The following is a 23,211-nucleotide window of genomic DNA, read 5'->3' as shown; positions in this document are numbered from 1 at the left end:
TAAAAATGTAGAATCCAAGATACTTTTTCCTCTACTCGTTGAGTTCCTTGAATTCTGCCACCACTACTATAACAACATTGCTCTCTTAAAGGTTATAATTTATTCCATTGACCTTTTCACAGAATGACAAAGTTGATAAGGATCTCAGAAGCCAAATAGCTCAACCCTACCTGAACTAGAATAATTTCTTTATGATGTATCTTTCCCTATCCTTTTCTTGAAGACCTCATGATTGGAATCTTTTAAAGATTTTAGATATTAGCTATGTAATTAAGATGCAAAACAAAGCAACATTTTCGCATGCCATATAACAGAAACAGGGAAATATGGGAGAGTTGAAAGACCAGGAGAAAATAATGCTGAACGTGAACTGTATAGTGTATGTATTCATTTTGGTGGTATTGTTAGAATTGGTCATAAAGAATTCCTGGGACTGGTGATATATATGATGGAGTATGCATGCTTACTTAGTTTCTTTTTTAGAACATCCAAATTATTTGACTGCCTGTTGTTTTTATCCTTGTAATGATGTCCCAAATATTTAAAGTTTTTTAAGACAGGTTAAAACTATTGTACCCGGTAAAGGGAGCTTGATGTGTGTTAATTGTACACAAATGGTCATTGTATACTTAAAAACATAATTCTTTCTAGTAAGATTCTAGGTAATTTAATTATAGAAGTTCAACCAGGGTTATGTGCTAATTTGTTTTATGAGAATTAAACATTAAATGTTATAAAGTGATATGTAATATCTTTGATTTGAGGTTGATTATAGGGAAGAAAAATAGATTCTTCAGAGAAAAATGATTTGTGGTGTTTGAATATGTTTTTGGAAGTCTTATGATCCAAATTGTCTCCCTCCCCTTTCCTTGGAGCTGGTAAGTAATTTGATCTGGGTTATACATGTATTATTGTGCAAAATATGTTTCCATTTTTTCATTTTTGTAAGTGAATTCTCATAAAAGAAAATCTCAAAATAAAAACCCAAATAAACTAAAGTGAAAAATCATATGCTTTGATCTGCATTCCAACTCCAACTTTCTGTATGTATTCTTTGTTATAAGTTTCTAAAAATTGTCCTGGATCATTGTATTGCTGAGAGTAGCTGTCTTTCATGGTTGATCATTCCACAATATTGCTGTTACTGTGTACTGGTTCTCACAGCATGCGTTTTCAATTTTTTTGTTATTACATTTATATAATTGTGCATATTGTTCTTCTGGTTCAGCTTACTTCTCTTTGTAATGTTCTCATAAGTCTTCCCATGCTTGTCTTTATCTGTTATTTCTTACAACATAATAATGATCCATTACAATAATGCCCCACAGTTTGTTTATGCATTCCTTAATTTATTGGTATCACTTAATTTCTAGTTCTTTGCTCCAGCCCCCCTTCCCCGAATAGATATCTGTCTATATAGGGCCTTTATATTCTCTTCCCTTACCTCTTTAATGTTTTATGTATGTAATATAGCATACTTCCCCATTATAATTTAGCTGGTATAATTCCATCTAATTTTATGCTTAACTATAGTTGGATTTTGTAATCAAAAGGTAATTCATAGCTATATGGCTTTTATTAGGCCATGTTTTCCCAGGGGATAAGCACTAAACATGGAATCTATTGCACTGTGATTCAGAATTTTCTTTTACTTTTTTCCTTTTATTATTTTACATTTGAAAAACAAACTTGTACATTTTCATGTACAAAGAACGGAAAAAGATGACTGCTTATGAAATCATGGATATCTACTGTGTATGACTTTTTAAAAATGTGTATGTATGTATGTGATATATTGCATATTGACCATGTACCAACACTAATTGTCACTTCCCTTTCCAACTTTCTTCTTTTGTGTATTTAAAAAAAAATAACATTGGCATTTTTCATATTTTTCCTTTTTTTGTTGGTATCATCATTGCCCCCTCCACTTCCTTCCCAACTCCACTCCCTACCCCCAATAAAGTCCTCCTTTGTAACAAATATGTAGACTGAAACAAACAAACAAAAAAATCCATACATTGACACTGTGTGAAAATACCTTCCCTTTACTAGTCCATAACTTTATGAGAGGTTTTGGAAAGCAAGATTTTTCATTAATTTTCTTGAATCATATTTGGTCATTGCATTAATCATAGTTCTAAAGCTTGTCACAGTTATTGTCCTTTATACAAAGTTGTAGTAATTTTTTTCTTTTTTTCTTTAGAATATTTTTCCATGGTTACATGATTCCTGACCCCCTATTCCCTCCTCCCCAAACCGACAAGCAGTTCTACTGGTTATACATGTGTTGTTATTGTTCAAAACCTATTTCCGTGTTATTCATATCTGCAGTAGAGTGATCCTTTAACATCAGAACCCCAATTATATCCCTATCACATTATGTGATCGATCACCTATTTTTCTAATGCATTTCCATTTCCATAGTTCTTTCTCTGCATGTGGACAACATTGTTTCTCACAAGTTCTTCTGAATTGTCCTGGGTCATTACGTTGCTGCTAGTAGAAAAGTCCATTACATTCAATTGTGCCACATTGTGACAGTTTTTGTGTACAGTGTTGTCCTGGTTCTGCTTCTTTTGCTCTGCACCAATTCCTGGAGGTCATTCCAGTTTACATTGAATTCCTTCAGTTCTTACAAAGTTGTAATAATTTTATAAGTTGTTCAAATTCTACTTATTTCATTCAGATACATTTCCTAGGTGTATCTGAACCCCCACCCCCTTTTCTGGGTAATAATATTCCCTTACATCATAACTCTTCAGCCATTCTCCAATTTTTGGGCACCACTTTTTTCTGGTTATTTGCTAGAATAATAGAATATTATTACAAATATTACTGTTCATATTCATGAGAATTCTTCCCCAGTGTCTTTTATCGGTAGTGCAGTAGTCAAAGGGTATGTTGAGTGATTTTACTTTCCATAATAGCTAGAGCACTTCAAAGGTCCACAGTGCCATGATGCCTGAAAAAATTGTAATTTTCTCTTGTTTATCTTTGCCAGTGTGCAGATGGAAAATTTGCAACACCTGAGCTACATTCCCAGCGTTCTTTTAAGTTATGTCTTCATTTTACGTAAGGATGTTTAGGAGATAAATTTTGCTTAGACCCATACTGCAGGGCTCTTTTTTTGGAGCTTGTGCTTTTGGTAAAAGTGCTGCAGGTGTGAGCGTCACCCATGTGAGTGAAAGAACCTTATTTTTTCCCCTTCTCTTTTGATTATTATTAAAAATCCTACACCAATCTCATTGTGCAGTGGAAACTTTTATTTTTCATTTATTTATCTTTTTATTAATGGCTGAATATTTTTTAAAATGTGGTTGTCAATAGATATCCTTTGTTCTCTTAGGAAATTTATGTCCTTATCTTCTGGGTAATGGCTCTTGTTCTTATATATTTCTCATATAGATATCTGCCATTTTTATTCTTATTGAATTAATTTTGTTTGTATAAGCTTTTCCAGTTTCATTCTCTATCCTTCCCATATTTAATTGTGAAAAGTATTTCTTTTCCTTGATATTTTAATTTGTTAATAACAATCTTTTACATCTAGGCATGCATCCATTTGGAACTTATGTTGGATAATGGTAAGAAATTGTTTTAGATCTAATTTCTGCCGGACTATAATTTTCTCACAAGTTTTTTTAGAATTAGTGAGTCTTTAACCAGGTGTAGTTGCTATTATGTGATGTTGCTTCTGGGTCTTGTATCCCTTGTATTCTCTTAACATTGATTCTTCTTTTTGTTTTTATTAGTCCCAAATTGTTTTGGTGGTTACTGATTTCTAGCATAGTTGGAGATCTAGTATTCCAGATCCCCAGTTCTTCCTACCTTTTTTCCCCTTTTTCCCTTAATATTTTTGACTTTTTTGTTTCTTTTTACTTTTTTGTTATTATATTTTCTAATTCTAGTAACCCTTTAGTAGTTTGGCATGGTAGAGAAACCGTAGATTGAGGTAGTAATGTCATTTATGTTGTCACATGCTTACCATGAATAACTAATATTTACATTTTTAAAAGTCTAATTCTACTTCTGTAAAGAGTTTTGTGTTTAATAATCACATAATTCCTGTATTCCTTGGCTGGTAAACCCCCTCCCCATAACCTTTTTCCATTGGGTGTTTTTATACATTCTGTAGTTTGGATGGATTTTCATTATCTCTTGATAATATACTGTAGAAAAGATGATTATTTTAGAGAGTTTATTTTATATCCTGCATTATTAGGATTTTTCTTTTGTTTTCTTGTTTATCTTGTGTTCTCAGAAGTAAAACAATATAGCATCTGCAAAAAAATGATTCTTCTTTGGGTATACTTATTGCCTCAATTTTTTTACTTATTGCCAGTATTTCTAGAACAATATAGTGGTGACACTGTTTTGCCTTTGATCTTCTTAGAAAGACTTATAGGATTTCTCTATTACAGATGATGCAAATTTTTGTTTCCAGATACTCTTTATCATGTTAAAGAAAATCCCATTTATTCCTTTAAAAAGTATTCTGAATTTGAGAAACACCAAATAAAATTTTCTGTCTGTGGCTTTCCTTCTTTTTCTATTTTCTTCATTAAAAAAAAAAAAGATGCCTTAAATCACCATTGTTTTCTTCCTTTTCCCTTTTTTTATCTTTTTCACCCATCTGTTTGGGAAGGGAAAAGTGAAAGAAAAGCTAGTTCTGGAATCAAATATGATTAGTTAAAGCAAAGCAAATATCCAAACTAGCTGTGTCTGAAAATGTATGGTTTATTTTGCTTTTCATTTGAGCTTCTTGATCAGTTCATATTGTAATTTATTATATTGATCACAATTCTCAAGGTTTTTCATAGTTGCTTTTTCAAAATAATGGTACATTGTGCTACTGCTTCTGCTCATTTCAGTTCATCCACATCTTCATAGATTTCCCTGAAACTGTCCAGTTCTTCATTTATTCCTTAATGTATTAATATTCCCTAAGTTCCTAGTTCTTTGTTATTATAAAAATAGCTGCTATAAATTTTTTTCCATATTTGGGTCCTTTTTTCCTTATTTTCCATTTGGAAGTATAGCTCCCAATGTACTTGCTTACCTAGAGCCCCTTCTCTCATTTCCATTTCTAATTTTTTTTGACTCCTCTCTCCCCCCAAGGTGGTGATAGTTTTTGTTTCTTCTTTTGAAAACAACTAGTTTCTGCCCCTTCTGTATTTTTTTCATGGGTTGCCTTGACCCAAAAAATTCATGCACACTGGCTAGCCTAGTCATTAAAAAATTGACAGATTGTCCCTCGGGTATTACTTGACACCTTTCTATATGGCAAAATCTGTTTTTCATGGAGCCCAGGGATAACCTTCACTTTTGATTTGAATTTCTGAAGGCCAGTTCTTTGTATTTATATGAGAATTATAAATAGTTTCCTTGGTGGTCAAAGTCAGTTTATTGGTATTATCTATGTCTTTTCTATTTACAGGGTCATAACTAGAAAATGTGTGTCCTCTTTCAATAAGGCATTAGGGATTTTTTTTTTTAAGGAACCAGCTAGGTTTCTTATTATTCTCTTTAGTTTCAGAATTGTTGGGAAATACATCTTTACTGGAGAAAATCATAATAAGGTTTTATTAACTTGGTTTAATTCACTTCAAAGTTATGATTTTTTCCATCAGTCATTGTGTAAAAAGTAACTGAAGCTAGCTTTTTTTATTTAGAAGAGATATTCATTAAGATATTTTTGAAACCCTGTAGAATGTACTTTTCAATAATAATTACACTCAGTGTTCAAGTATGTATCTATTATTTTTGAGCCAAGGTTTTTGCATTAGACCTTGAAGTAATAGATGACTTTCTGTTGATACTTTTCTGAACAGGTTTTTTGTTTGTAGAACAATTTGTGTGTCATGCTACAGATGGTTGTACTAACTGCTGAAACAGTAATCATTCTGTGATGATGTCAGGGCTGGTGCCTGGAAGAACTATTGTATTCCCAGAATGGAAGTGTCAATATCAACATGGTCTCTCAATTTTTAATTTTCACATCCACTTTTCCTCCATTTAAAATATTCTGAACTCTGAAATTGTCTTCTCTCACAATTTCTTGTCCTTTCACCTCTTCTAAATTTTCTTCTTATCCTCACTAGGATTCCTTGTTCATTTTAATTGCTTTCTGCCCTTTGTCTTTCCTTTTCTGTTCTCTCTTTTGACTGTTGGAATTCTGGTTCCTATATATAACCATTTTAAAAGGGCATTGCCTTCTTATCTTTAATTTTTTGGCCTCCTTTTCCATCTCTTCTTCAGATATGGCAAATCCTTAACCTTAACAGCTACTTGTCTGCTCAGTTTCTATTCCAGAGCTTCTGAAAGAGGCTAGAGGGAGTGAGAGGAAGTTGATTGCATCCAATTTAATTTTTACCTAACCTCAACTGGATCCTCATTATTTCACAATAGTTCATTTATTCATTTTTTATTTTCCATTGTTCTTTCTCCAAGTAACTGTCTCTCACATCTTTGCTCAAGCCCCCAACATTTTGCCTTTCTTTTCCTCCTTTGATTCTAAGTCAGTGCTTTTGAAATTTTTTTCATTGTATAGCCTTACAATTTAAAAAAAAAAAATTCTTGAGCATACATGCCCAATATATGTATGTTTACTTATTCAAGAATTATGTATTCTAGAGTTAATAATTACATATATTATAAAGTTACACAAAATAAAAAGGATGAGTTAAATATGAAGTATATTTAATATTAAAATGATTAGGGAAAAAGCAGAATTGAGTAATCACATGGTTAGACCTTCTTTTTAGGAAAATTACTCTGTGGGGGACAAGTTGGAGAATTGAAAGGTTTGAGGCAGGCAAAATAAGGAGGTTCTTGCAAGAATCCAGGGTAGAGGTGATAAATACCTGAATTAGACTCTGTATCTTCTTAAGTAGAGAGAAGAAAACAAATGCTTTGTAGAGAGAAGAAAACAAATGCTTTGGAAGTCAAAAGATGCAGCTATTGATTAAATATGTGGAAGAATAGAAAATAAAGAGATGGAGACAACAGGATTTGTGCTAAGCACTTTACAAATATTATCTCATTTAATCCTTACAATAATCTTGAGAGGCAAGAGCTGTTATTGTTTCCGTTTTACAGTTGAGGAAACTGAGGCAAATATAGATTAAATTACTTGCTTAAGGGAAAATAGCTAGAAAATGTTTGAGGCTAGATTTGAACTTGGGCAGCTTGGGATGAAGCAGAGCACTGGCCCCAGAGTCAGCAAGATTCATCTTCCTGAGTTCAAATGTGACCTCAGATACTTATTAGCTGTATGATTAGACAAATCACTTAACTCTGTTTGCCTCAGTTTCCTCATCTGCAAAATGAACTGGAGAAGGAAATGGCAAACCTCTCCAGTATCTCTGCCAAGAAAACCCCAACTGGGAACAGGAAGAGTCAGACAGGATTGAACAATAGCAACAGAGATTTGAACTGTAGTCTTCGGACTCTAGGCCCATCCCCTAGGACAACATTGGCAAAGATGTGACACAGGTGGAACTGCTCTGTTCCCCGTTTCCCAGCACCTGAGGACATTTTTTACATGCCCCACCTCTCTGTCCTATGGCCCAAAGTAAGCACTTTCTCCCTCAACTCTCTCTGTAATAGAGAGTTCACAGACAACTTGAATTTGCCCTCTGGGCACTCAAATTCAGGTTTGCTAACCAGGCCCTACCATCTCATCTTCCTTGGGTCACTTATTTGCTAGATCTTTCCTTGTTGCCAATGAATGTGTCTTTTATTATCCAAACCGGATTACTGCTGATTCTTCCCAACCTCTCCAATCCATCTTTTGCTGCTGTACACAAGCCATTCTCCATTTCTGAAATACATTCTCTTTTCATCAGTGTCTTTTGGATTTCTTGATCCTTGCCCTCCGCACTTGTGCCATACCTGTCTCATGCTACCTTGGATTTTGTCTAGATCCCACCTTTGACCCTATCATCCCTTATATTGTACTATTCTGTGTAGCCTTCCTGGCTTGCTCCAGAGAGGATATATCAGTTCTTGGAGAACAGGAGCTCTGGTTTTTTACCTTTATATTTCTAGTACCTTCTACGCTGCTGGATATAAAACAAGGAGTTTGAAAATGTTTTTGTTAGAATTGTTGAATATGATTAGATACTGAAGCATTGCTAGATATGATTGTCCCTATTTTACCTTCAATAGAAACATAATTTCTTACTGCCTTTAGGCAACAACAGCATATTGTTCATGTATAAATATATAGATGCACATACATATACATGCATATATGTAAATATATTATGATTAAAATTCTCTGGAGACCATATCTTAATTTATGATTATTTGTTAAATACTAAAAAGTGGGCCTGAGAAAGAGAAGGCATCAACCACACATGTTAATGGCAACTTCTTTAGCCACCCTTCATCACAACTGGCTCTAAACCCAGCACACCTGTTCGGTCTGGGATTCCAAGGAAAGACCCTACTTCCTCCACATATTCTAATTTATGCTCTTGGTGACCTTCCTTTCCCAAGCTTCTCTGATTAGAGCACTTCAACCTCACTGTAAAATAGGCAGGTTTTCCATGGCCTCATGGTGGCCTGTCTACTTTTCTCTGTTTGACTTTGCCCAACTTTGCTATGTTATTGTAAAAGGTTTGTTTATAGAGCTTGTCCACCCTGATTCAGCAAAAGGGGAAGAATCATTTTGTAGCTTCAATCTTAAGGTTAAACTTTTTTCCCTTTAGAATCCAAAGGTTGTCTTGGGGTGCCAAAAAAGGGACATAGGCTAGTGTTCAATTTCCACTTATATATGCACATATATTCAATAGGATATGTTCAGTAAAAAAACTTTTTAAGTTGCATATATGTAGGCAAGTTATATTTGAGAATTTCTTGGTGGTGCCTTAATCTAAATTTGAATGCCGACAAGAAAAATATTTATTTCATAACATACTTTTTATTTGTTGTTAATATTTTGAGATCTTGCTTGAGACCTGTTTACATTTAGCTTTGTGTAATTGGAAATCTTGTGCCTTTGAACTACATTTCCCAGGAGCTCACTGGCTTCCTGTTGTTATATGCTGACATAGGCAGAGGCTAAATTGGGGGGGGGAGTTCTGTAGCTAGGTCTTTTTTTTTAACACAAAATACTTTATGTAACATTATTTTCTTAGAGCCTCCAAACAAACTTATGAGATAGGATAGTCTAGGCAGTTAGGTGGTGCAGTGGGCAGAATGTTCTTGATCTTGTGGGGGGCAGAAATGTAAGGGGTTAATATAAAAGGTTGAACTAGATTATTTAACAGTAGTGTCACCAGGAATTTCATCAATTCCAAAATGATTTTTAAAAGCAATTTATTTACAAAATAAAGAAAATGAAAGTAAGAAAATCAGAGGATCGGGTATCTAACCCAACACACTAAGTATTTTGCTCCAACCCCTGGCTTAACCCAGACAGGGCTAATTAGTCCTTAGCTGGAGGGGACTCAGCTTTGAGCTGAGGACCTGGGGATGCATGAAGCATCTCTCAAGAGGGGAGGCCTCTCCTGAGGCTAATCCCTTCAGAAAAATCCAGGAAAGGAGTCAACCGTTTGCACTCAACCCACATGGTAGTTCTAAGGGAAAAATCCAAGAGCAGTCTGAGGACCCTAACTGGAGCTCCTTCAAGATCAAGTTCCTGTGAAAAGGCCTTTCACCTTGAACTTGACCATTCCTTTTTGTCACTTCCTATGACTTCTTTCCATTTCATGTGTACCAATTACAGCTAAAGCTTTGCTTAGGATTGCCCAGTCGATTCTGATTTGTCACCCATTATTGCATATGTGGGTCACAGACCTCCCTGACTCAAGTGTAAGTGTGTCATTTGGTGATTAAATCTAACAATGAGCAGAGGAGAGTTAAAAAAGAGAGTTAATTCAAAGACCTCTGTTACAGGTTTATTTTTCTTTACTTAGAATTTTTAAGCATAAGAATTTGATGTTCTGTATTTCATCCAGAAGTTATCTTTTCTCTTTTATTTGGATTTTTTTGATCCCACTCAGGGATGCATGGCTGAATTATGAGGTATATGAATCAATTGGCAAAAGAAAATCAAAAACATTTAAAAAATCCAAAACCTGTAACAGAGGTCCTTGAATCAGGGCCCAATTAAAGTGATTTATATAATTATGCACTTACCCAATCAGTAGCCAGGAGTACAGAAAGTTTGCCACACTATGAAAGGCAGAAAAGGGACTAGATTATGGGAGCCCGGAAGGCAGCCAAAGGGAGGTGCTTGATAGAATGTGGGGTTTAGGGAAGACCTGCCTCTGACATGTCAGCTGCAACCTCGGACCCCAAACAAGTTCAAGACCTCTTGTCTTGGCTCAAAATTTTATCAATCCCACTGGTATTGGTTGGTCTCTTTGACCTTGCACTCAATTGTCACTATTCAGGTTAGCTTTGCACTTCTTTGGCACTGTACAGTGGCTCTTTTTGTTTTCCCTTTTCCTGAAATCAGACAGAATCATTTAGCAAAATCCCATAATTTTAAACAATGAATGGCATTATTTCTATAGTCTAAAACTTTTTGGGTATGCATTGACAATAGGGCAAATGTATTTTAAACTTAATATTACTGCAAAATCAAAAAAGTTAAAGAAAATCTTCTCAATACTGATGACATGCTTCAAATACAAAAAGGAGAGAAAAAATAAAACTCAAATACTATATTGCACATGCAAGGAAAAACAATAATAAAAATGTCTTTTAAAAAAAATCAATAACATAGCTTACAATCAGTGACCCACTGTCAGCCAAGGAGAGGTAGAATATAAACGTTTCTCACCCCAAATGAGATCCATTTCCTTTTTTAACCTGACCATGATCCACGATGTGAGTGCAAATGTTCCCCCCCCCCCAAGTAACAGCTTTATAAAACAGTAGAATAATATGGTAATGCACCTTCAAAGAAATACCAAAATCTTCTAAGTTCACAATAGCCCATTTAATGACAATAGTAAACAAACCCACTATTAATTAAAATTAAAATGTGGCAGAGGAGCCCAGAAAAAAAAACAAAAAACAAAACCTGTGTACTTTTTGGGTCTAAAACGACACCAAGAAATCTAGATTGTTCTGGTGGAAGTAGATTAAACTGAAGTTAAAATATTATGCAGAAGCTACTTTGGGCTTCATGCTTTATATATAAAACTTTTTGGCAGGAACCTCTATTTTGTTCTCTACCCTTAATTCAACATTCTTTATTCTTTGTCTGTCTGTCCATCCGTCCGTCCGTCCATCCATCCATCCAGAAGCTACTAGACTTCACAGAAAAAAAAAATCCTTCACACCAGGATGAGGTTATAACCCAGTACAGGGTAACTAAGCCTCTTGGGCACCTCACTCCCTCTGGTATGACAGTATAATAGTTAATAGACCTGTCTCCTCTATGTCCCACCCATTTCACATGGAGCCAAGGACTAAATAGTGAAAATCACTTTGGGATCTGTTTGAGTTGGATAATGCACTGCTCTTTCATAGAGTGGGCCATGCTTACCATTCTACTTCCTGTTTGGAAGAGTAACCTTCCTTCCCCTTGGGGTAAAATGCTAGGGGCCACATGCTACCCCAGTCCCCTCCCCTACAGGCAGAATATGGAAACCTATCTGGGTTAGTCAAACTGGGGTAGAAAACCCATGGGGGGGGGGTGCTTCTACATTGCTTGGGCAGTTGGATAAGGACTGCAGTAACTCAGGGACAGCAGAAATGGCAAGGAGTTAGGAGGCTAATTATTGCCCAAGGGAAATACACCTGGGTTTCCAAGGCAAGCAGTGAGCAAGCACTAGGCAGGTTGGCAATGTACTTTACCAGCTGCCTGGAGAGAGACTCGAAGGACTCTCAGCTTGTGTTTTCTAAAGATGTGGCAGCAGTAGCCGGAGGAGGCAGCCCTGAAGAGAGTTCAGAGTTCTCTCTGAGTTGGGAGGGCATGGCGGTGTTAGGGGTAAACTTATGGTTGAACTGAATATATTTTTAATTGGTCGCCAGGGATTTTAAATTCTAAATCCCAATGAAATACTCAAGTCAGAATGGAAGTTTATGGTGGTTTATTTACAATAGAGTGAAGATATTAAAGAAGAAAGAAAGAGAAGAAAAAGAGAGAGATGCTAAGCAGGAGTTTGGAGGCCCCTCATCTTCCAGCCATGAGGCCTCCTCCAAGATGAGGGGCCTCCTTGGAGATTGGTGCCTCCAGAAAGCTGACGGAAAGGGAATCCCAAGAGATGGGCCTCCCAAAAAACCAAGGAGGGGGAGTAAACTTTGCACTCACCACGTGACAGTCTAAGGGAAGCAGTCTGAGGTCTCACGCTCAAGCTCCTCCACAGTCAAGTTCCACCTCCAAGTCCCTCTCACAGGAAGTGATGAAATATAAAGGCAGTTCTTTACATCATTCATTCATTCATGTGTGTTACATGCCAATGGTGGCTTAAACTTGGCTTTTGACAGCCTGGGGGTTAGTCAGTTGTTTCTGATTTTTCACTTGCTAGCACACTCTGGTCATAGGCTTCCCTCCCCCACACTTAATTCTTAAGTGGGGATGTATACATTCCTGGATGCTAAAATTCTAAAGACTAAAAAAAATCTAAAATTCACAATGGAGGAAAAGTTGTGGTGGGAGGCTGGATTGGATCATCAGCTCAAGCAGATGGGCAGGAGAAGCAGCTTATCCCTTTGCAGCAAAGAGCTCTGGAGTAAGTCACTCAAACTAAAGCAGCCAGGTGGGTGGGTCAGCAGGCAAAAAATGGGGGGGGGGGGGACTGGCAGGAGTGAGGCACCAGAAATGACAGGAGAGAAACATGGCCTTGCAACATTTATCTAGGCTATCTTAAAAAATTGAGAATTCTTTCTCTAACTTTAGTGGTTGCCATCATTGTAAAAATTAAAATTAATATACACTGCTTCAAATATTATATTTTATAAGATTTATTAATAATCACTAGAAGTAAAGGAATAAAAAGATAACAAAATAAAAATCACATACCCATGACTAATCTACCTGTTCAAACAGCCTGCTCCATCAATGTCCCAAACCAGGATGGAAAAAAAAGACCTAGACATGGAACTTCTCCTAATTTATCTTCTGTCTTTGTCAGCACAGAACAATAGGAAGTCAGTGGGCTCCTGGGAAATGTAGTTCAAAGGCACAAGATTTCTAATTACACAACTTTAAATTTAGGAATTACTCATGTGATATAATAGTGAAGTTCAATCTATCAAACTGGTTTTGGGATTTTATTAAAATTATACTTTGAGAAACTTTCTAGTAGATTTCAATTATAATTTCCATTTATAGTGTCATCTTTAGTCTGAGATTTTAAGACAAAATAATTTGTGAAAGTATCTTATAGGAATTTAGAGCTGGAAGAGATGTTTGCCATCATTTACTTGCAATCACAGAAATTGAAAAAAATAATAATGAAGATGATGATAATTGTTAGCAGCCATTTAGTTCAACCCATAACTGGAAGAAATTTCCTCTAAGACATACCTAACAATTATTCATTCATCAATTCATCATCATTGATCAATTATTCATCTAGGTTTTGCTTGAAAACCTCAAATGAGGGTCAAAGGTTATGCAAAATTTAGTGACTTTTTGGTTCTGGTATAGGTTTACAGCAATGCTTTACTGTCTTTTCCCACAGCCTGTCATTTTCCTTTTTTTTTCCTTTTCCATTTTTTAATTCTTTGTCAATTTGATGGATATGAAGTGGGACCTCAAAGTTAGTTTAATTTGCATTTCTTTATTAGTGATTTGTGATATTAAAAATCATTTTTCTGTTGATAGCTTGGTTTTCTAAATTCTTTGAAGCAGCACTCCCAGGCTATTGGTTCTGCTTCCAACCCAGCCCCCACAGCAATTCCTTTGGAGAAGGGACAGATACTTCACTTAACTGCCAACAGCTGCAACTTACAAGGCAGCCTAGATGAAACAGCAAGGCACCCTGTAGCAGAGATGGGAGGCAGCATGTGCCAGGCATATCAAACCACTACCACCTGGACCAACATCCCTGCTCATATCCCAGTGGATTATCAGTTTAGGACCCTAAACTCAGGAGCTTTTGGAATGCATCTAGCCCAGTGCTGTTAGCCACCATGTCAGGAAGCATTCCTGTGGAGATAGCATCTGCCTCCTGTGCTTGTAGGAACTACAGCTATAGCTATTGAAGACCTAGAAAACACATTTCTTGCCACCACAGTTCTTGGTACTGTCAAATAGTTCAACATCAGGGACTGTTATTTTTTGAGTGGAAATGGCATCACAGAAAAGACATGACCTTCTGCTTAAGAACCATGACATTTTCCCAACTGACTTGTACCTGAAAGCCCATTAGAATGTGAACTCCTTGAGAGCAGGGGTTTTCTTACATTTTCTGTTTGTTTACTCAGTGTTTAGCCAGTGCTTACTTATAGTAAATAGTTAATAAATTTTTGTTGTTCATTCATCTTAATCATTCTGTCCCTTTCATAGTAACATTTCATAAAATTAATATACCACAGTAGGGTTAGTCATTGGGCATCTACTTTTTTACTAATTCTTTTGCTGCCACAGAAAGTGATGCTATACATATTTTGGAATATAAATCTAGTAGTGGTAGAATCTGAGTATAAATTTTTTATTCCTTTACATAATTTCAAATTAATATACTTATTCATAGCTCCATCTCTGTACTAATATGCTGACCCCCTCCCCCATTGAATTCTTATCTTTTGTTATTTAAAAAAAAATCTTACCTTCCATATTGGAATCAATACTAATGTTGTTCCAGGGCAGAGCTAGTTAATTGGGGTTAAATGACTTGTCTAGGTTTGTACAGCTAGGAAGTACTGGCTGAGGCTAGATTTGAACCCAGACTCCTGTCTCTAGGCTGCTTCTCTTTTTGTCATGCTTGCAAATTTTGTGGGTGTGAAGTGAAATCTTAAGGCTGTTTTGATTAACATTTCTCCCAATAATTTGGAGCATTCTTTGACTTTGGTTATTCTTGGTTATTAAGTTTACAGTTCTTCTGGAACAACCTTTAGGAATAATGCAGAGTGAAAGGAGCAGAATCAGGATAATGTTGTACACAGAGACTGATACACTGTGGCACAATTGAATGTAATGGACTTCTCTACTAGCAGCAGTGCAATGATATAGGACAATTCTGAGGGACTTATGAGAAAGAACACTATCCACATCCATTGAAAGAACCATGGGAGTAGAAATACAGAAGAAAAACATTTCCTTGATCACATGGTTCCATGGGGGTGTGATTGGGGATGTAGACTCTAACTGATCACTTTTGCAAATATTAATAATATTGAAATAGGTCTTGATCATTGATACATGTAAAACCCAGTTGAATTGCTTGTTGGCTACGGGAGGGGGGAGGGAAAGAATATGAATCCTGTAACTATGGGAAAATATTCTAAACTAATTTAATAAATTAAAAAAATACACTTGAGAGTTAAACCAAAAAAATTTTACAGTTCTTTTAAGAACTTTGTTCATATTCTATTTTCAGTTTCAAGTCTTGCTCATTTTAAAAACAATTTACAAATGTTTAGTTTTTGTAGCTAATCTCTGTTAATTAAAATGTTTATAAAGTTTATTTTTACCAAAGAGATGCAATTCATTATGATAAAGTATTTTAAAATAAACTTTGTTTTATAACAACAACAAAAAAAAAGAACTTTGTTCATATTATTTGACTACTTAGTTATTTGGCTTTAGGATTATAGAATGTGTGTGGTTGGACGACTGAAAAGTAGGAAGAGATTGGATTCTAAAGAGTTAATTTAAATGACAAAAGTCCTAACAAGATTTGTAGAATATGGGTTGGAGTGGCAAGAGAATTGAGGCAGCTTCCCATTGGAACTAGGTTGGTGGCTGTGTGAGTAGAGAGAAGGGACTCAATTTGAGAGTTGTTGAGAAGTTAGAAATGACAAGATTTGATAATGGATTTGATGCTTGAAGGGATTGAGAGGAGAAGTCTAAATGCTGACAGCTGAATTGGCACCCTGGATTATGGGAATAGGCAGTATGTTAGTCCTATTGACATTAATTCAGAAGAGGGAAGGATCTTGGTTGTGGAGAAGTGAATTTTGCTTTTTACATATAGAGGGATATCCAGTCTGAGGCAAATTATTATTCTGGTTTCATAAAGGAGGAAACTTACATTCCAAAGTCTTAGAGAAAGGATCTGAGACTAATTTGTCTTGCTTCTCCTAGTGTTTTTTTCCATTATATCATAATATATCAACTCCTCCTCTCCCCCCTTGACACTGCCCTTCTCCTCCCACAAAAAATTGAATGGTTTTAGAGAGGATTTTAGTTTATTCCTTCTATTTACAGAAAGAATTTTTTTTATCTCATTGGTGACACATTGTCTTTTCTTTTAATATCACCAATGTAACAATTTATTTTGGATCTTGCCAAACTATTTTGTATCACAATCCTTAATGATGATTTGGAAATAGATACTTTATTTTAAATACCTAGTTTTAGTTTGATACTATTTGGAATATTTCAGTATACAAATGAAAATTTCAGCATTCTTTTGAGACATTGCAATTAAAACTTTCAATACTCTTTTTGGATTTTACTGTTAGAATTAAGTTTTAGTCAAAATCATTGTATATAATAAGGTTTTATTGGTAAATCGTAAGGATAATTTTTAGTTTTTTGACTTAAAATCTATATAAGTGGTTGCCATGGGAAATTCCCAAATATGAAAATACCCAAGTCAGCTGGGGATTTACGGAGATTTTAATTAGTAAAGAGAGAAGGAATTAAGGGATGGAGAGAATTATAAGGAGAGAGAGAGAGAGAGAGAGAGAGAGAGAGAGAGAGAGAGAGAGAGAGAGAGAGAGAATTAGAGAGAGAATTAGAGAGAGAATTAGAGAGAATTAATTTAAACCTCTTTGGCTCAGGCTGAGCTCCAGTCCTCCACTGAATCTCCTGAACTGAGTTCAGAATCCAACTCCACTCAGAACTCAATCTCTTGAACTGACTTTTAGCCTTCTTTTAAAGAGAATTTTCTCTTATGTCACCTCCCCTAAATTTTTATGTCTACCAATCACAGTAGACACATTTTTTCCAGGACTGCCCATTCTTAGTTCTCACCACTCTTTAGTTCTCACCTTCTCTGGTTAGATTATATCTTCTGAGTACTTCACACTTCTTTGTTAAGCTCACCTTATGTGAGTTATTTGACCTTTTTGTGATTATTTTAACCTTTACAGGTACTTAACACCTTTTTGTATTAGATCTAAAAATAGACCTAGCTTAAGGTTCTAGCTTCACTATAAGGTATGAGTTAAGTACCTTCAAGTGACACTGGTCTCTTTAATAGTATACAATCAGGAGTTTACAACTTTATCTTCCCCTAAAGTATGTCTAAGTATTGGTGGAGTAATGTAAAGTTACCAAGACATTCCTAATTCTGTTAGACCAAGTATCTCCATTGTTACAATAAAAAATAGCTAAATCAAATCTTCTAAAGTACAGTCTGAGTAGTTTTTAAGATTCACATAACAAAGTTTATGTATAATCAGATTTATATACTAAACTGGTCGACTCATCATACATGTGAAAAACGGCCAATTTTGTTGGAAAAGCAATCCTTTAACAAATATTCACTTTATGTAATAGTCAAGGTCAGTTACAGGCTGTTGCTCTTTCCTCTTTTCTATCTTTCCCTCCTTTACTATATTCTTTTACTATCTCTATTTTAATTAAACTAAATTGTTTATTGTTAAAATCTGGTAGAAGTTTTCTTTTTTTTTTCTGGCTTAAAGGGATAATATTAATTTACAACTCTACTATATTCTCATTAAAACTTAAATTATTAAAAGTTGTTCTCTTATTTTGTCCAAACCCCAATTTTAACCTTTACAAGGCAGTGTCAGAGAAGAGAAGGGGACATATTTGAGAGATATTGCAAAAGCATAATTGACAGGCCTTGGCAACAGCTTAGATGAGAGAGGAGTGAAAAATCTAGAATTGCCTAGGTTAAAGCCTAAAAGACTGGGAGAGTGTTGCTATTATTATAATAATAGGGAAAGGTAGGGGAGAGGGAAGAAAATTAGCATAGTGATTCAAATGCATGTTCTAATGGAAAATTTACCATTGTGAATTATTACTTTGTAAGGTTATGTTTCATTAGATCTATAATTTTGCCTATATAAGTGCATATGATTTATTCTCCCCCAACCCTGTAAGTGAGCTCTTTTTAATTCTGGGCCCAGGCTCTCCCTACTCAATAAACTCCAGTGGCTCCCTATTACTTCTAGGAACAAATAGAAAATATGTTTGGCAGTCAGTGGTCTTCATAACCTTGCTCCCTTTTCCCTTTCCTGTCTTCTTAAACCTTCTTCCCCAATACATATATACATACTTCTTACTCTTCGATCAAGTGACACTGGTCTCTTTAATAGTGTACAAACTAGACACTTTCATCTCTTAGCATTTTCTGACTGTTCCTGGAACACACTTCCTCTTCTGCTCTGACAACAGAACTCTATGGCTTCTTTTAAATTCCAGTTAAAACCCCATCTTCTAGAGAAAGCCTGCCCTAACCCATTCCCCCCCCCCCCAAATTTTAATCAATTAATTAATTATGTTTGTAAATACATATATATATATATTATATTGTATTATTTAATTTAGGATATTTTTCCATGGTTACATGATTCATGTTCTATCCCTCCTTTCCTTCCCCCTCCCATTACCTACAAGCAATTACACTGGATTTTACATGTATCATTGATCAAGACATATTTCAATATTATTGTTTGCAAGAGTAATCATTTAGAATCTACATCCTCAATCATATCCAATGAACCATGTGACCAAGTAAAATGCTCTTCTGTGTTTCTACTCCCACAGTTCTTTCTCTGGATGTGGATAGTGTTCTTTCTCACCAGTCCCTCAGAAGTGACCTGTATCATTGCATTGCTGCTAGTAGAGAAGTCCATTACGTTCAATTGTGCCACAGTGTATTGTGGCACTCTGTGTACAATGTTCTCCTAGTTCTACTCCTTTTGCCCCTAACCTTAATTCCCTTAATAACCCTAATCTTAATTCCAATGCTTTTTCTCTTGATGATTTCCTGTTTATCTTGTATATAGCTTGCTTTGTGTATACTTATTTAAATGTTGTCTCTTTTGTTAGATTGTAAATTCTTTTAGCATAGGGGCTGTCTTTCTGTCTTTTTGTATCTCCAGCTTTTGACTGAGGGTCTGGTGTGGAGTTGACACTTAATACATGTTTCTTGATGGAGTTATCATTTTTCACTCTCCCTTATCCCCTTTATCCATTCATTTGCTAAGTCTTATTGATTCTCCTTCCTTAGAAAGAAAATAAGTATCTGGTGCCAGGCACTGAATTAAGTTGGATTTTATAAATGTCTCATGATCCTGACAACAATAGGAGGTGCTATCATTTTCCTCATTTTAAAATTGAGGAAACTGAGGCACATAGAGGTCAAAGTGACTTGCCCAGGGTAACACAGCTAGGAAATGTTTCAGCCTAGATTTAAACTCATATTTTTTTTGATTCTTATGTCTAGCACTCAAAACTCTGCACTACTTGGCTGACTCTAGCATTTCTCATATCTTTCCCTTCTCATTATGTTTGCCACAGCTGCCATCTCTTTCTCTATTATAGCTGTCTCCTAGTCTCTACTACCTCCAATCTATCTTCCACATAGCTGTCAAATACATAATCTTAAAGTAGAGAATTTATAATTCGTTTTACATAGTAAAGAAACTTCAATGACTTCTCATTGCCTTTAAGGTAAACCACTCCTTTATTTGTTATTTAAAGTGCTTTATTGTAGAGCCTATCCTTGCTTCCTTTTCCATGTGAGCAGCTGGGTGGCCTAATGGGCAAAGACTTGGAGTTAGAAACAGCTAAATTAGAATCTGGGCACATCACTTAACCTGTCAACCTTAGTTTCCTGGTATCGAAAATGGAGATAAGAGTGCCTACCTCATTGAGGGGTTGTGAGAATCGGTTGAAATAACTTAAGTAAAATGCTTTGCAAACTTTAAAGCATCAGGTAAAAGTTTCTTTTCCTTCTCTTCCTCTTCCTGCACCTTTCCCTCCATCCCCATTTTTTGGCCTAGACCTCTGTGACTGGAATGGTCTCTTCTTGTACCTCTGCTTTCAGAACCCATGACTCCTTTTAAGGTTCAGCACAAGTATGGAAGAACTCCTTCAAGGGTTCTTTCTTTATGCCCTAAATCACTACTTCCTCTCTTATTGCTGCATGTGTCTTATGTATCTTTTGTATATCTTCTATTTACTCATCTAGTAATTCCCTCCCCTGTCCCCCAAATTGTTGATTTATTTCAGAAGATTTAATCCTCTGACTACTAGATGCATGCCTTGTCTATCAACTCCCCTGTCTATTTCTTCATCTATAAAATTTGGATAATAGTAAAATTGAGTAGTACTTAACTTGGAAGGATTTTGGTAGGGAAAACAATGCAAACTGTAAAGTGATATGTGAATGTGAACAGCTGTTTTCTATCTTCATAATTTATGTATAGCTATAAAAATTGATTGTTTTAAAATTGATATTGTGCTTAAATGGGAAATCTTAGCATTTTTGAGGTTAGAGACAAATGTAATTTTAATTAAATAAACTGCTTCAAAAATTGCAAGTGAACCAGCTTTTAATGACTCAAGGTTAAGATTTAAATCAGAAAATGATCCCCTCCCTGCCCATAGTTATTATTTAAAAAAACCCAGTTTTGAAAAAATAATATTTAGTTTTTCTGTCCATGTCTTTCTTTTGCATTAATTATTTTTCCCCTCCTTTCTGTAGGTGGATTCTCCACTGTGTTTCTTGTACGGACACATGGTGGAATACGATGCGCATTAAAGCGAATGTATGTTAATAACTTGCCTGATCTGAACATCTGTAAAAGAGAAATAACAATTATGGTGAGTAAGAGAATAATTACCTTTGAAATAATTGTTGTATACTTATGCAGCATCAAAAGCAGGAATAATAATTAACAAGCATTTCCTGAATGTTCAGTACTATGCTGAGAAGCAGGAGAAAACAAAAAACAGTTACTGCCTTCTTAGAGCTTGCATTCTAATGTAGCAGACAGTATGCTTATAATTATATACAAGATACATTGTTTTAGGAAAGGTTCAAGCCTCACCTTATTGATGATAGGGGAGGAACTCCCTTCCACTAGGGCATAGGTCTTGGACCCTTAGTATTGGTCATGGACTTACAGGTCTAAGAAACCTAAAAGAAGAGGAATTCCTTATTTCTGAAGCATAGGGTTCAAGCCCTGAGCACTTGTTTTCAGGAAGTCCTACCAGTGAAAGTGTAGTGACAGAGAACCCTATGCCCAGCCTGGCCAGTGATATAGGAACCTAAGGGAAAAAGAGGAGTTCCCTTTCTCTGGCTCAGTCCCTATTTTCTTATCCTACCTGTGAAGCTGGTGCAGGGAAAAAGCCTAATTCAGCCCTGGTCAGTTACTCATGAGCATGATCATATAAGTGGTTGGTTAAATTCTGACAAGGTAGAACTACTCTAGGAGTTATTTATTATAGGAGGCTTTATTAGTGGCACACTGACAAACATTGCTACTAGCAATTGGCTTCTGATTCAGGTGACCTTGGACAGATCACTTTTGGCAACTCTTGAAGCTTCATAATACTTGCTCACTTGACTTGAAGGGAGTTCCTGACCCTGATGGAAGTCACAGATTTTCCTTTTCATAGTCAGTTTTGCTCTATTTCTATTTATAGTCAATTCTAAAAGTGTACCACCTTATGATAATTTAAAAAGCTATGACACTTCTGATGCCCAATTACACATTTCAGGTTTTTGTCAAGGTAAAGAGCCATATTTATCTGTATAAGAACTGTACAAGAAAAAAGCTGGTTCCTCTTCTGTGTTGACCTCTATCTACTCTCAGGCTGGGAGTTGTTTCTTAAGCTCAGGCACAGACCAAGTAGCAATCCTAAGCAGCTGCTGTTTGTTTTCATATTTGTTTCTTAATAATTTAAAATGTATACAATTGTGCTAGTGCTTTTATTGGGTTCTTGCATTTAAAAAAATGTCATTGGTGAAACTTCTGATTGTTGTACCTTTAATCTCATTATATATACTAGTATAGACTGATTCATGGGGAGATTGGCAAGGCCAATTATATCAAACCAGAAATTATTAATTTAGATTGGACATCCATCTGTTTTTGAAAACTGAAATATATATATATATACATATGTGCATATATATTTACATTTAGAGTATATTGGAAAGGAAGCCTGAATTTACTAGGCATATTATAGTCATAACCTATTTGTTGCCTGTCTTGTTAAATTTAAAGGGAGGTAGTTAATATATTAGGAAACCTGTTTAATCAACTCTGAAATTAATCTGATAAAATCAAAAGTAAAAATGCTAAGTCTTATAAAGTATTTAGATATTCAGAATTCAGTGTATGTGTGGTTGCATTCATTATAGGATTAAATTTAGTATTATGTGATTTATTTAATGGTAAACATGGGAATTAATACTGATATTTTATGTAATTTAAGAAGTATGTTGGCCAATTTGATTTGACAGTAGATAATTCAGACTTTATAGAAAAATTACAATTCTGATTTGGATTTTTAAAAATAGATTTTAATATTGATTTCTTAAGCGATCCCAATGATGCATTAAAAAACAATGCCATTTTTAATTTAATTAAAATTAACTGAAATCATATCTTCCTTCTTTGCACACCAACTCCTTGGGGGAGGGAGGAAAAGAACAAATTCTCTATTATAGATATGCAGTCAAGCAAATCATATTCTTTCATTCATCTTGTCTGAAAATGATGTTTCATTCTTCATTCCAAGTGAGGTTGTGTACCTGTGAGGATGTGCATAGTATATCATTGCAGTCATCTGTAATTATATGGCCATTGTATTAATTCTTCCATCTTTCAAAGTTGGTTGGTTGTTTTTATCACTTCATACAAGTCTTTAAAATTACTCATTTTTATAACACTGATGTTATAACATTATTTTAGTTATACTCATTTCACACTGTATCAGTTCATATAAATCTTAACATGTTTTAAGGTCTTTTTAAAAAATCTCTTGATAATTTGAACTATCTGGGTTAAAGGGTATGCATTATTTAGTAACTTTTTCTGTAAGCTTCTGTAGATTTCCAGAATGATTGGTTCCATTCATAGTTC

The 23,211-nt window shown here is 35.2% G+C and overlaps 1 protein-coding gene across 2 annotated transcripts in view; it reads left to right on the top strand.

Annotated features, from left to right (window-relative positions):
- Nucleotides 1-23,211, top strand: part of BMP2K (BMP2 inducible kinase) — a 121,467-nt gene that overhangs the window by 16,766 nt on the left and 81,490 nt on the right. For both annotated transcript variants that reach the window (XM_007495963.3, XM_001371902.5), the window contains exon 2: nucleotides 20,823-20,941. In XM_007495963.3, the coding sequence (XP_007496025.2) occupies nucleotides 20,823-20,941 (119 nt within the window). The remainder of the gene's footprint in view (nucleotides 1-20,822; nucleotides 20,942-23,211) is intronic.

The sequence above is a fragment of the Monodelphis domestica genome, chromosome 6 (assembly GCF_027887165.1).
Source record: "Monodelphis domestica isolate mMonDom1 chromosome 6, mMonDom1.pri, whole genome shotgun sequence".
Lineage (NCBI taxonomy): Eukaryota > Metazoa > Chordata > Mammalia > Didelphimorphia > Didelphidae > Monodelphis > Monodelphis domestica.
This window is presented reverse-complemented; position numbering and strand designations above follow the sequence as displayed.